Source organism: Antechinus flavipes, chromosome 5 (assembly GCF_016432865.1).
Source record: "Antechinus flavipes isolate AdamAnt ecotype Samford, QLD, Australia chromosome 5, AdamAnt_v2, whole genome shotgun sequence".
NCBI classification, from domain to species: domain Eukaryota; kingdom Metazoa; phylum Chordata; class Mammalia; order Dasyuromorphia; family Dasyuridae; genus Antechinus; species Antechinus flavipes.
This window is the reverse complement of record NC_067402.1, coordinates 109,254,524-109,267,530: the sequence shown is the minus strand read 5'-3', so window position 1 is coordinate 109,267,530 and position 13,007 is coordinate 109,254,524. Positions and strand designations below refer to the sequence as shown.

General features: G+C 40.1%; 1 protein-coding gene across 1 annotated transcript in view; it reads right to left on the bottom strand.

Moving 5' to 3' along the window:
• SLC35B4 (solute carrier family 35 member B4) overlaps positions 1–4,684 on the bottom strand; it is a 32,493-nt gene extending 27,809 nt beyond the window's left edge. The window contains exon 1 of the mRNA XM_052001554.1: positions 4,251–4,684. Within this exon, the coding sequence (XP_051857514.1) occupies positions 4,251–4,327 (77 nt within the window). The 5' untranslated portion in view covers positions 4,328–4,684. The remainder of the gene's footprint in view (positions 1–4,250) is intronic.
• Between the last annotated feature and the right edge of the window lie 8,323 nt (positions 4,685–13,007).

Sequence of the window (13,007 nt, the reverse complement as noted above, 5' to 3'; positions counted from 1 at the left end):
TATTTGTATCACACACATTATATTTACTGCTAGTTAATACTGAATTAGAATCCTAATCTATATTATGTCACTTTTGTTGACCTTAAGACGCTAGGTTAAGACTAAGACGTACCACACTAAAGCTCTGGTATATCTCAACAAGCTAGAAACTCTTCATGTAAAGACCTAATAATTGCATGCTTATTGTGAGAATTAGCCCAGCTAAATCTGAAGAGGTCTATTAACAAGTTAGCAGATGACAAATTTGTTAAGCTTCTGCAACTCATGAAAAGCATCAATTAAATTGCAAAGTATTAAAGGACTGAATTATATTCTCCAAGATTTGATATCTTTAAGCAAATCTCTGCTATTTCAGTTTCTCAACTCAAGAATAAAAGAAGCCATTGAAATGAAAGTTCTTTAGATATTCTTAAATAGCATTGTAACTTCAAGGGCCTTGAGAGATCAATATCCTTACTTCACAAATGAGAAAAATCCCAAAGAGGTCAAATGACTTATCCTAGCTGGAATGATATGTATTTAGTCCAATGTTCTTACCACAACAAATAGTTCCCACTTATAAAATCTTAACATTAAAAAAGAGAGATAAAAATTTAAGTGCGCCAATTCACTTTAGAAAAGTTATCAGTATAAGGGGACAAAAATGTTACAGTGTATACTGTGTGGGTCAGAAACCATTAATAAAACAGCTGGATAGATCTCTAGAAGCAAAGCAAAGTTTATTTACGTTCTCGCGAGAATCGGGCGTCCCACCATCGAGCAGACAGTCGAAGGGAGGAAGCACCGTAGGGGGTAGGGTAGGCGCTTTTATCCCTAATGCAAATTCCCCTTCCCACCACTGACTCTCATCCTTATTGGCTGAGGATCTTACATTCTAAACACGGGAACTACCCAAGAAATTGAACTTGGCCAACAAGTACATAGTTGCCATATTTGGCTGAAATAGGGAGGATAACAAGAAGGGTACTTAAGTATGCCCTTGACCTTAAAGTCCTTCAGGCCTACTCAAACTTTGAAATAGATGAAGCCTTACTCGATTTTCACAACTGTCTTGAAAGATCTCATTTTATCTCGTTCAATAGGAAGCCTCTCTGGACAAATCGTTAATGTCTCAAGACAATTTTCCAAAACCTTAAATTGCAAGTCAGATGCAATGGGTATGGACACCAAATTCCAACAAACAGCCTAAAACACAACCAGAACCATATTAAAATGTAAATATTTAACAAAATAATTAATTCTTGTCCTTCAATTTTGAAAAGGAGCAAAATGACATCATTATGTTGGAGATAAGAAACAGGATGTGTGGCTAATCAGAACCAATACAAACACAGAAGACTATAAAAGGTAGTGGTGTATGTACATATGTACAAATGTACATATGGATATAATTTAAATATAAATCAATATTCTGCCCGCAGGGATCCTAATGTAGCATTCAGTGACCTCATTGCTATTCTGTCCTACCAATGAAATTGGAGATCTGGACAAAATGAAAAGGGGCTGTCTTCATAAATGTAAATTCACTTGACTTGTTAAATTTATATACAACCTTTCAAGAACTTATCAAATGCACCCATATAGTCTTAACACTATACAATCCCAGCTAGGATTTAATTCTAATTGACAGCAAACTCAGGACTGATTCTCTGCATACCTGCATATTCTCCCTCTTATGGCTAAACCTCTATTGACTTTTTTGCCAATTCATATTGTATGGAACTGAGAGAGATAAGGTGAAGAACTTACAGAAATGTATGAATTCTTTTTCTGTATTTTATTTTCATTATTTCTGTGTTTCCTCTATGACCTGTATAATATGTGTAGGCTCATATATATTTGAACCTTGGCCAGCTAGAAACATATTCACTTAACCTGAGCTGATGACATTTATCAATATTTGATATTTATCGATATTTAGTCTATTAGTTGGACCACTATCTGCATGATTAAGCCTGAAGGCCTGATTTTCTGTTTCCTAGAAATTAGAAGATTTGGGGGAAACAGAAACCTTCCATTCCAATCTCTCTGAATAGCAACAATCAATTAGATGTCTCCCCCTCCTCTTCTCAATGCTCTCTTATGATATAATCTCTTGTATAAAAACTATGTATCTTTACTTCTTCTTTAGCCCTCCTACCCCGAGTTTTCTTTTTCTAATCTCGAGATGGGAGAGCTCATCCTCCAGAGGTTTTAAATAAACAACTTTTCTGCCTTCTACTGAATGATCTCTGAATAATCATTTTGGGTAAGGGTCTTCTACATCCTTCACAATATTTTGATCTTCCTTTGAAGTATATTTTTCTAAGATTCTTATCCATCCCTGTCCTAAGCTATTAATAATTAATGATACAATACTAATACTTTGCTCATAACTAGTTTGTAAGGAATTAAAACAAAGGAAAAACGCTACTGAATTTACTTAGGGTAGACCACCTATCAAAGCAATAGACCAGCCAAAGAAATTTCTAGGACTAACAAGGAAAAGTACTAAAGTTTTTGAATAATATATGTTCAAGAGGTGGCTGTACAAGACCACAGACTGAGAAACAAGCAAACCATCATTCTGAAAATCCGTCCACAGGCTTCACTGCCAAAAGAATGTGCCACACACATATATATACAATCAAAGACAATCTATTCCTGGATTTGACAATTCCTATAATACCAGGGACCAAAGATTGGAAGTGAAGTCAAAGATAAAGGGTGATACCAGTGACTACTTTGAAATAGGAGCTTTTTTAGGTTAAGGAAATTCCCTAACAAAGAAGCACAACATCTCTACAACTTAAAGTCTTATTAAGAGAGTTCCTTAGAGCCCTGAAAAGTTAAGTGATTTGCACAATGCTCCAGAGTCAGAACAAGACTGGAATTTGTGTCTTTCTGGCTACCAAGCACTTAATCTACTCCCCATGTTTTCTTTCCCAGTCAAAGAAACTATTCAAATCCCTGCTCTAACATCCCCACCTTCCTTTCCCTCTCCTCCCCCATATTTGTAGTGACTTATCTCTACCCATACTCTGGTCTACATGCTATTCCTCCAACAGGACATTCAATCTCCCACCTCCATGACTTTGCACTGGCTGTTCCTCATAACTGGAATATATTCCCTCATCTCCACCTTTGGGTTTCTGACTTCCTTTAAGATTCAGCTCAAGTCAACCTGCCATGGGGGAAGGTGAGGGGAAGGAGGGGAAAAGTTGGAAAAAAAGGTTTTGCAATTGTCAATGATGAAAAATTACCCGTGCATATAAATATGTAAATTTGTAAATAAAAAGCTATTAAAAAAAAGATTCAGCTCAAATTCTGCCTTTTGAAATTGACCTTTCCTGATCCCTTCCTTCCCTCTGACACTACTTTCTATTTGCTCTGTGTATACAATGTATGTACTTTGTTACTTGCAGACTGCCTCTCCCACTAAAATATACACTCTTTAACGAGGTTCCTGTTTTTGCCTTTTTTGTGTGCAGTGGCACTCAGTAAATGCTTATTGACTGATTATGTCAAGTCTCCGGGTCTCAGTTTTCACCCCTGATAATTGAAGGCGAGGCGGCCTTTCTGAGGTCCCTTCCCAACTCCAAAAAGGCGGGTCTATGGTTTTGAGGGTTTCTCGCCATTTGGGAAATGAAGCTGGTCAAGCGAGGCGGCGAATGGATGGTGAGCCGCTCTTGGAGGTGGCCCCGCAGTGACCCCGACCCAAGTTTCCCACGCTGTAATTATGACAGCACGCACTTCACCAGGTGGTCGCGAGCATCAAGAGAGGAACCAAAGCTGGAAGGCTTTTCAAGCCTCAGAGCCACCTATAAATGCCTACGGTGGTGATGATGCTGAGGATGATGATAGCCTCAAGAGGATGCCTACCATTCACTTCCTTTACTGTCAATGGCTGATACCAACAGTTCTTCCTCTGGCTCCCCCTCCTTCCCATCCCTACCCCCCACCCCCGCTTCCCCCGTCTCTTTTTTCTTTCTTCTCCCTTCCCCTCCCCCCAACTTCATCTGCCTCCCCCGGACACCCCTTCCCTCCTTTTCCTTACCTCCCCGCCTCCCTTCTCTTCCCCTCTGCGGATTCCCCCCTACGTCTGTCCCCTCTCTGGATTCCCCTCTCCCCGCGTTCCCCTTCCCCCACCCCCCTTCCCCCGTCCCCCGCCCCCTCCGGCCACCCGAATGTAACGGCCGGCTAGAGGCGCGCGCCTTCTCCTCCCCAAGGTGCCCAGGCCGCGCCCATCTACCTCGCTTGAGGTCACTCACCTGGCCAGGAGCTCCAGGAAGATCACGTTACTGCAACAGCCGGCGAACACCAGGCCAACGGCGCAGGCCGGGTGCATGGTGGCTCTGGTGGGGATGACCGGAGCGGGATGCCTAAGCCGCTGTCCCTGGGCACCGGGCTGCTTGGTCCACCTCAACCAAGACCATCCCCTCCCGGGGCTCCTGAGGCAGCTCTGGCTTCTAACTCCTCGCGAGGAGCTGTAGTTCCGAAGCTACCCCGTCCCCATTCAAAAGAGGGGGCTCGCTGATAGAAGCGGGACTACAACTCCCAGAATGCTGAGCGTACTCACGTGGAACTAACCCTCTGGAGAAGCCGCCGGGGCCGTGATCCTCTGCGAGAATTGCGCTTGCTGGGATTTGAAGTCCCACTACTGTCACTCTGGGCGGAAAACCGCTCCGGGTTCCCTCACTGGATTCAACTGTTGATTGCTAAGAGAAATCTACCACAAAACTGTCCATTTGAAAGAGCTATAGTACAAACAAACAACTCAAGCCAATAAGCATTTTATTAAGCACCTACTGTATGCCAGGTAGTATCCCTGGACTAAACGCAGTCAACTTGGAGTTTTTTCCAGGGATTTAATTATAGCTCCTATTCATTTTTAAAAACAGTCCTATGAGGTTATGGGTAGATAAATCATTCACTCGTCTTACTGTAATGCCGGAGAAACTGAGGCAGGAGAGAGATTAGAGAGTTTTAATATTTTATTAATGGGAGAGTAAGATTGACTGGACAGGACTCTCGTCTCAGATTATCCAGTCAGACAGAGATAAGTACACTGGGACCAAGGAATCCATATTGGTCCCAGGGCTGGAGGACCAAAGAATCCAGCGTCCAGCATACAGCTGCCAGATGCCATCTCCAGCAATGAATGGAGGAACAACAACTTCTTAAATACCTTTTTGGAGACAAAGAAGAAGGGAGGGAAAGTTTTTATCAGGGAGGGGAAGCCATAAAACCCTAAAAAATCCGGAGACAAAGAAGTAAAGATATCATGGGTTAATCTTGGAATATTCTAAAGGAATATTGTAAATCCATCAGGAGAGCTACTCTTTTATCTTGCTAATTTATAAACCGAGAGCGAATAATCCTTAGTTTTACTGGGTCAATGACAGAACAGTTAAGGAAACTGAGACAGGGAAACTGAGTCAGGACAGTAAAAGAAAACTGTGGCATAACATTACAAATACGCAAACTAAAATTTGGAGAAGAGTGTTCCTTGGCAAATATACAACTAATTAGTATTAAGGCTAGAATTATTACTCGGTTCTTTTGAGTCCGAATATGGCCCACTTTCCATGACACAGTGAAGAGAGAGGGCTGCTATTATGGCTCTTATTAGACAAAAGTTATGTCTTGTGTTTCCTTCAAGGTATGTAGGAACTTATATGAGTTTTTGAGAAAAGACAGGACAGCTTTTAAGTCTACACTGCAAATGAAAATTTGCGTTAGAGTTAGGCAATAAGAATGAACAATATTTGTAGTATGATTTCAATTTTTTGTATAGAAAAATTTAGGGGAATGCTTTGAGACATCTATTCTCAACTATAAAATAAAGTGAAATGAACAAATCCGTCCTTTCTGCCTCGGGCCAGCAGAAGAAAGTTTGCTCAGTTAGATTGGGGATCTCTTTTGTATTTCAAAAGACCGGGTCAACAATGCCCTTAAGGTTATCTGTTCCAGGTGGGTGGTCTATTTATGCAACAGAATACCTACTCCCACCCTGTTGTAAAATGCTAATCACAGATTCCAATGTAATAATAGCCGAACAAAGAAAAAACTTATATAAAAGCTGTCCTTAGTGGTGTGAGGGTACGGAATTTTGACCATTCAGTCCCGAGCTCGGTACCAAATAAATCCTAAATCTTCCTTATTGCGGCTGTCTTGAATTTTATTGCCTGGGCTATTTCAAAAGAAGTTAATGTTCCTTCCAATTCTAATCTATGCTCTTTTCCTTTTTATGCTACTTTCGAAGAGTCTTTGGAGTAGTGAGGAAAAGCGCTGCTGTCAAACAACCTCCTAATACCTCTCTGGCGAAGTAAAGAGAATGACCTAACTCATGTGATTGTTTTGAGGATCAAATACGACCTTCATTTTTGCTATTCCTATGTTTTTAGTGTTTTAAGACTAGAAAACAAAACAAACACAACTTTCGCTAATCATTGTGTGAATTGTTAATATAATTGGATTCAAAGGTTCAGACATCCCTCCTGGGGCCCATCGCAATAATTACACACCCACCTTTATACTCCCTGCCTGCGCGTAGGCTAAGGGTGTGATGAGATCCACCCGGGTGCTAATAATCAGGTGAAAGACCTAGCGTTCGCCTGCACAAAGGAGAGAAAATTCTGAGGCAGGTAAACTGGACCTTACTACCCGTGTCACTTGGTTGGGGCACTTCTCTCTCCCGGACAATGCCGACGAAACTCTGACTAATTCTTGCCCAATCTCCACCCCCCCCCCCCCTCCATTTTCCTCAACAATCTTTAAAAATAAACCTATTATTACATTGTTTCAGAATAGATTAATTAGATTACATTTGATGTGTTTTAATTTGGGAATGGTATAAGAGAAAACGTATTTAGTGAAGACACGTTATCTGGGTCATATGAACAACTTACTACCAAGACAAAGCAGAGCTATCAAAAATGTGTTGTGGTAATGTCATTACACAAGTATTTGTTGTATAGTCTCTGCCAAACATAATTTCTTTTGGTTATTGATACCAGCAGGTGGACAGTGATTGACCAATCTTATGGCTACGTGCCTTATAACAGCTTCTGAGTAGAATTGTATCTTCCACATCGTGACTTTCCCCATCACAGGTTTGTGCTACAGGTGGTCATAAGAAACTAAATGGGAGTTGGGGGGAGTTTTGTGGAAGCCACAGATGACACACAAATATCAACAGGTGGCAAAGAAAAAGTTTAAAAACTCAGAAATGTAGAACGTATATGCACATTATTATATAATATCAACATTTTCTCTTTTAACATCATAATTCACTTCTGGTATGAAGAAAGGGTCAACTGTATGTGCCAAAATGTTTGTAGCAGCCCTATTTGTAGTGGCTAGAAACTGGAAAATGAATGGATGCCCATCAATTGGAGAATGGCTGGGTAAATTGTGGTATATGAATGTTATGGAATATTATTGTTCTGTAAGAAATGACCAGCAGGATGAATACAGAGAGGACTGGCGAGACTTACATGAACTGATGCTAAGTGAAATGAGCAGAACCAGGAGATCATTATACACTTCGACAACGATATTATATGAGGACATATTTTGGTGGAAGTGGATTTCTTTGACAAAGAGACCTAACTAAATTTCAATTGATAAATGACGGATAAAAGCAGCTACACCCAAAGAAAGAACACTGGGAAACGAATGTGAACTATCTGTATTTTTGTTTTTCTTCCCGGGATATTTATACCTTCTGAATCCAATTCTCCCTATGCAACAAGAGAACTGTTCGGTTCTGCAAACATATATTGTATCTAGGATATACTGCAACATATCCAACATATAAAGGACTGCTTGCCATCTAGGGGAGGGGGTGGAGGGAGGGAGGGGAAAAAAATTGGAACAGAAATAAGTGCAAAGGATAATGTTGTAAAAAAAAAAAAAATTACCCTGTCATGGATTCTGTCAATATAAAGTAATTATTAAATAAAAATTAAAAAAAAAACTTGAGAATAAAAAAAAAAAAGAAGAAAGGGTCAAAAATTCTTATGTAGATTTTCCAGTGGGGGGGAGGGGAGGGTGCTAGTCCTTAATTCCCCAAATATGGAAGATATCACTATACTTATTGCCCATCTTAGTTCTACTCTTTTGTATTCAATGACAGTGTAACAGTTCTTTAGTAATACCTATTATGATCCACCAAATTCAGCTAAAGGCCAAATGTCATGCATAGTATCCCAGGATAAGTATCGTGTAGGATAGGATCTGATATATAAAAGGGATTCAATAAATTCCTTTTAGAATGAATCTTGTGTCCATAGGTACTCTTGCATACATTTTCACATAAACCTCATTTGTATGACCTAAGCAACTAATGTTTCTGAATCTTAGTTTTTTCATTTGGAAAGGAATCCTATTAGATGTGTATATACATATATAAATAAAAATATATACATGTTCATTTCTGCCTTGTCATCTGTCTTTCTATTATCTTTGAACTAGATGTCCCATAGATAACTTATACTGAACCAATCTAAAACAGAACCCATTATCTTTCTTCTAAAACCCTCATTTCTTCCTTACTTCCTAATTACAGTTGAGATTACCACCATCTTCCCAGTCACCATATTTACAATCTAGGTGTCATCCTTAACTTCTCACTCTTTTACACCCCAACCCCTATATCTCATTTGTTGTCAAGGTCTGTTGATTTACCTTTGTGTGGGTCAGAAACACTAATAAAAATAGACTGGATAGATTTCTAAAAGCAAAGCAAAGTTTATTATACATTCTCCCAAGAATCGGATATTCCAGCCATGGAGCACAGGATGGAAGGGAGAAAGCACCGTAGGGGCAGGGTCAACGGTTTTAATCCCTAACACAAATTCCCCTCCCACCACTGACCCTCATACTTATTGGCTGAGGATCCTACATTCTAAATGCAGGAACTATCCAAGAAATTGAACTTGACCAATAAGTACATAGTTGTCCATATTTGGCTGAAATAGGGAGGATAACAAGAAGGGGACTTAAGTGTGCCCTTAGGGGGATAACAGGATGGGGATAATAGGGAGGAGACTTTAAGTATGTACTTAGGAGGATGGCAGAGAGGAGACTTTAAGTATGCCCTTAGGAGAATAGCAGGGAGGAGACACTTTAAGTATGCCCTTGACTTAATGCTTAAAGTCCTTCAGGCCTACTCAAACTTTGAAATAGATGAAGCCTTACTCGATTTTCACAACTGTCTTGAAAGCTCTCACTTTATCTTGTTCACCTTCATTACATATCTAGCATATTCCCCTTCTCTTCTGAAATTTCTACCACCCTGGTATGAGCCTTTATCAGCTTACATCGAAACTATTTTAGTAGTTGAACTCACATCTCATGAGACTTTCTCTCTTCTGCAGGCAGCCTCCACTTAGCTGTCAAAGTGATCCTAAAGTACATGTCTTACCATGTTTAGGTTCTACCCACCCTCCAAAATTCAGTGGCTCCCTATCAACTTCAGAATCAAATATAAAATCTTTTATTTGACATGCAAAATACTTCATGGTTGTTGTCCTGCATTTTGTAACAAACCAAAATGGCATTATTATGTTGGAGTCACAATATAGTGTGTCTAACTATGCCTGATCAAATTAATATAAGCTTGGAAGGCTTTATTATAGATTGGATATAGATAGTCCATATGAACATTTGGAGTGGAGATGATTTTAAATGTGTATATCTCATGTTTCTTTTAAACTACTACAATTCTCAAAATCCTTCATAGTCTACCCCTTGCTCCTACCCTTTCCAGTCTTTATTCCACCTACCCTATCCAGGTACTTGTGATCTAGTGATATTGACCTCCTTGCTGTTCCCTGAAAAAGATTTTCCAGCTCCAGATTTGGGGCATTTTTACTGACTGTCCCTCTTGTGGAATTGCTTCATCCTCATCCCTACCTTCTGCGTTCCCTAGTTTTCTGAAAGTCCCATTTTCTGCAAAAAATTTTTCTCAATCTTAATTCTATCACCTTCTTTCATGATTATTTTAGATTGAGCCTGTTCAGAGCCTGTTCATATCATCATAGAGTTTGTACATAACTGTCTGTATATCATCTCTTCCATTAGACTATGAGTTCCCTGAGAGCAGGTGCTGTTTTTGCCTTTTGGTACATTCTTATTGCTTTACATAGTGCCTAGTATATAGTAGGTTCTTAATAAATATCTATTGATTGACTGAATCATTATCACCCAAAGTAATAAGTGAATTGAGACTGTCCTAGAGTCTTTACTTGTTTTCCAATTTGTGATCCACTTCTGAATTGGAGTGGGGAATCCCAAACTCCGGAATTGCTATAGGGATTAAGCACTCATGTTCAATCCATTATATTTTGGTCATAAGTATTATATGCATGTATTGACTGTATTTGTGTATATGTATGTAAAAGTAAGGAAATAAGTATTTATATAAGCACCCACTATGTACCAATCATTGTATTAAGTACCTATTTTTTTTTTTTTTTGGCAAGTATACATTTAATCTATACATATATGTATACTTATGAAAGGGAGGCAACATAGTATTATGGATAGAAAGCTAGCCTTGGAATTAGAAGTTCTGAGTTTAATACCTGCCTCTAACCCATATTGGCTAGATGATTAATGACAAGACACTTTACCTTGTTTTCCAGGAAACTCTCTTAAGACAAAATGAAGAGATACAATAGACCGAGAATGGTAAATATGAAATAGAGTGGGAGATCATAGAAAGGAGTTTTTCTGAAAAGACTATAGCACCCTGAAAGACTTAGCTATAAGGGAGAGAAGTGGGGATGAGAAGCATCATGGAGTAGGGAGTTATCATGTGGCACGAGGGAGGAGGGATAAGAAGAAAGACATCACAAGGTAGAATGCTGTGGCTAACTGACCAAAAGAGAGTTGCAGCCAGGAAATTTAATCTCAGGGGCATGAATTGAATTTCTGACAGGGTGTGAAAGGTCAGATTGCTAAAACTTCTACAGAGGTGGGTCTTAGGGGTTTGACATAACTTGGATTCCAGAATGAACATCTCCCCAGAGGGTGGAATCATGGAGCTAAACTGATCTCTATTAGTGCCTTATTCCTGCTTACCTCTAGGATCAATTCTTTAGTTTCATTTTGTCTACAACACCATTCAGGACTTAGTTACTGGGGGGTCATGTAAAAATTTCTCTGATGTAAAAGGATTATGAGTGAGAAAAGTTTAAGAAGCCCTGCTCTAGGGGAGTTCCCCATGGAGAGAATCCCAAATTCTGGATTTGCTATAGATTTTATGGTTTCTTTTCGAGAAGGAAACTTGATGGTCTTTTCTTTTTGAGGTTATTTAGGTTTTAAATTTGCTCCTTAAGTGTAAGTCCAGTACAGAGGGTATTTAGTAGAAGCGGTTGTTGTTAGTCCTTCATTCTCAAAGAAGACCATTACATCAAAGAGATGATGCCATGACAAAAAAAGTGAGTTGAATTTAAGTGAGGGAGTGTTGGCTGTGCAAGATCACCTGTCTCACTTTCCCTTACAGAGTCATTTGGATTCAGTGATCAGATATAGATCAGGACAACTGGAGATGGCCTGGAAGCAATGGCTAGAAACCTTGGCCTTTTTAAGCTAAACTCTTCATCAGTTCTCAGTTTGATTGAGGTTGTACTCATTCAGTGATTAAGGTTAGATAATAATTGAGGCAAAGAATCTGTAGTGTCCTTCCCAACCAGTTTGGTTGCTGAGCTGAAAGTTAATGGGTGACTCCAAGATTGACTTCAAATTCTAAATCCCTTCAGGGAGAGCTTAAGGTTTTTAGAAAAATGATATATAGTGACTAGATTTTCTTCTGAAATAGAAAACTTATTATTCTGACCTGTCCAGCAGGTCATCAAAGGGTGGGTCTCGAGGTGGACATTTGCCTGTAAGGCTATTGCCTGAAAAGGGATGGGGTTAGAAATGAGGAGGGAGACGAGCTGAGGTGGAGCAAAGTCTCAGTTTATTGAATGAAGAGGGTCTAGTTTTATATGATTTCTGGGTGGGGGGTTGCAATGTAAAGAATGTCAGACCATAGGTGTGGCTGACATTCTGGGGCATACTCGTTATCTAGTTCCTGGGCGGGTAGGGCCAATTTCCTGGGACACACATTATCTTGTCTCAGGAATTTAGGATGTATTGTTTGTTCACGATAAGGTCTTAGCTCAGAGTTTACGCTCAGGTAATCACGTTCTTCCTGACTCCAAGGACATGGTTTCTGGCATGTCCCCCTTTTTTATTTATATATGGGTGGGAGGCCTGTCTTGGGCTATGTGGCTGGTGTCCATATTCAGTACCCAAATAATCCGACCTTAAAGGCCAGGAAAAAGGCAGGACCCCTGTCTTAGGCTATGTGGGCGGCATCCATCCCAGCACCCCAGCATCAAACTTCCGGGGTGTGCTTCTGGAGAACGGGCCCACAATAATCCCGTCATTGGGTGTTCCTGCAGCCAGAGGGTATGATGTTCCTGAAATATGGGGCCACAATAATCCCGTCATTGGCTCACCCACGGCCGGCACAGGGGGACTTCAACCGAGTCCACCATCTGCGATACCAGGGGTCATGCATAACCATGGTAGAAAATTGTAAAGCTGCACCAGGCTCGTCGATGTTGAGGTTTTCATAAGAATCTGCCTTAGGAAGGCGTTGATAGTAGATTTGAACTTTCTTCTGAACAGTTGCATCAACCTGAGACTTAACAAAGGCGGTTAGTCGGGAAAAGGCCCAAGGGCCAAAAGATATTAAAAGAAGGATACTAACGAGGGGTCCCAAGAGGCTTGGGAGTAAGGTAGTGAGCCAAGAGGAAGAGGAGAACCAATTTTCATACCAAGACTCCTGTTGTTCTCGCTCTTTCTTACGTGTTTCTAGACTGTCCTTTACTTTCTGAATGCTATTTTCCACTAGACCAAGTTTGTTTACAAAGAAACAACATTCCTCTTTTAATGCAGCACAAAGGCCTCCTTGTTGTAAGAACAACAGGTCTAATCCCCTTCTGTTTTGTAGAACCACTTCTGCTAAG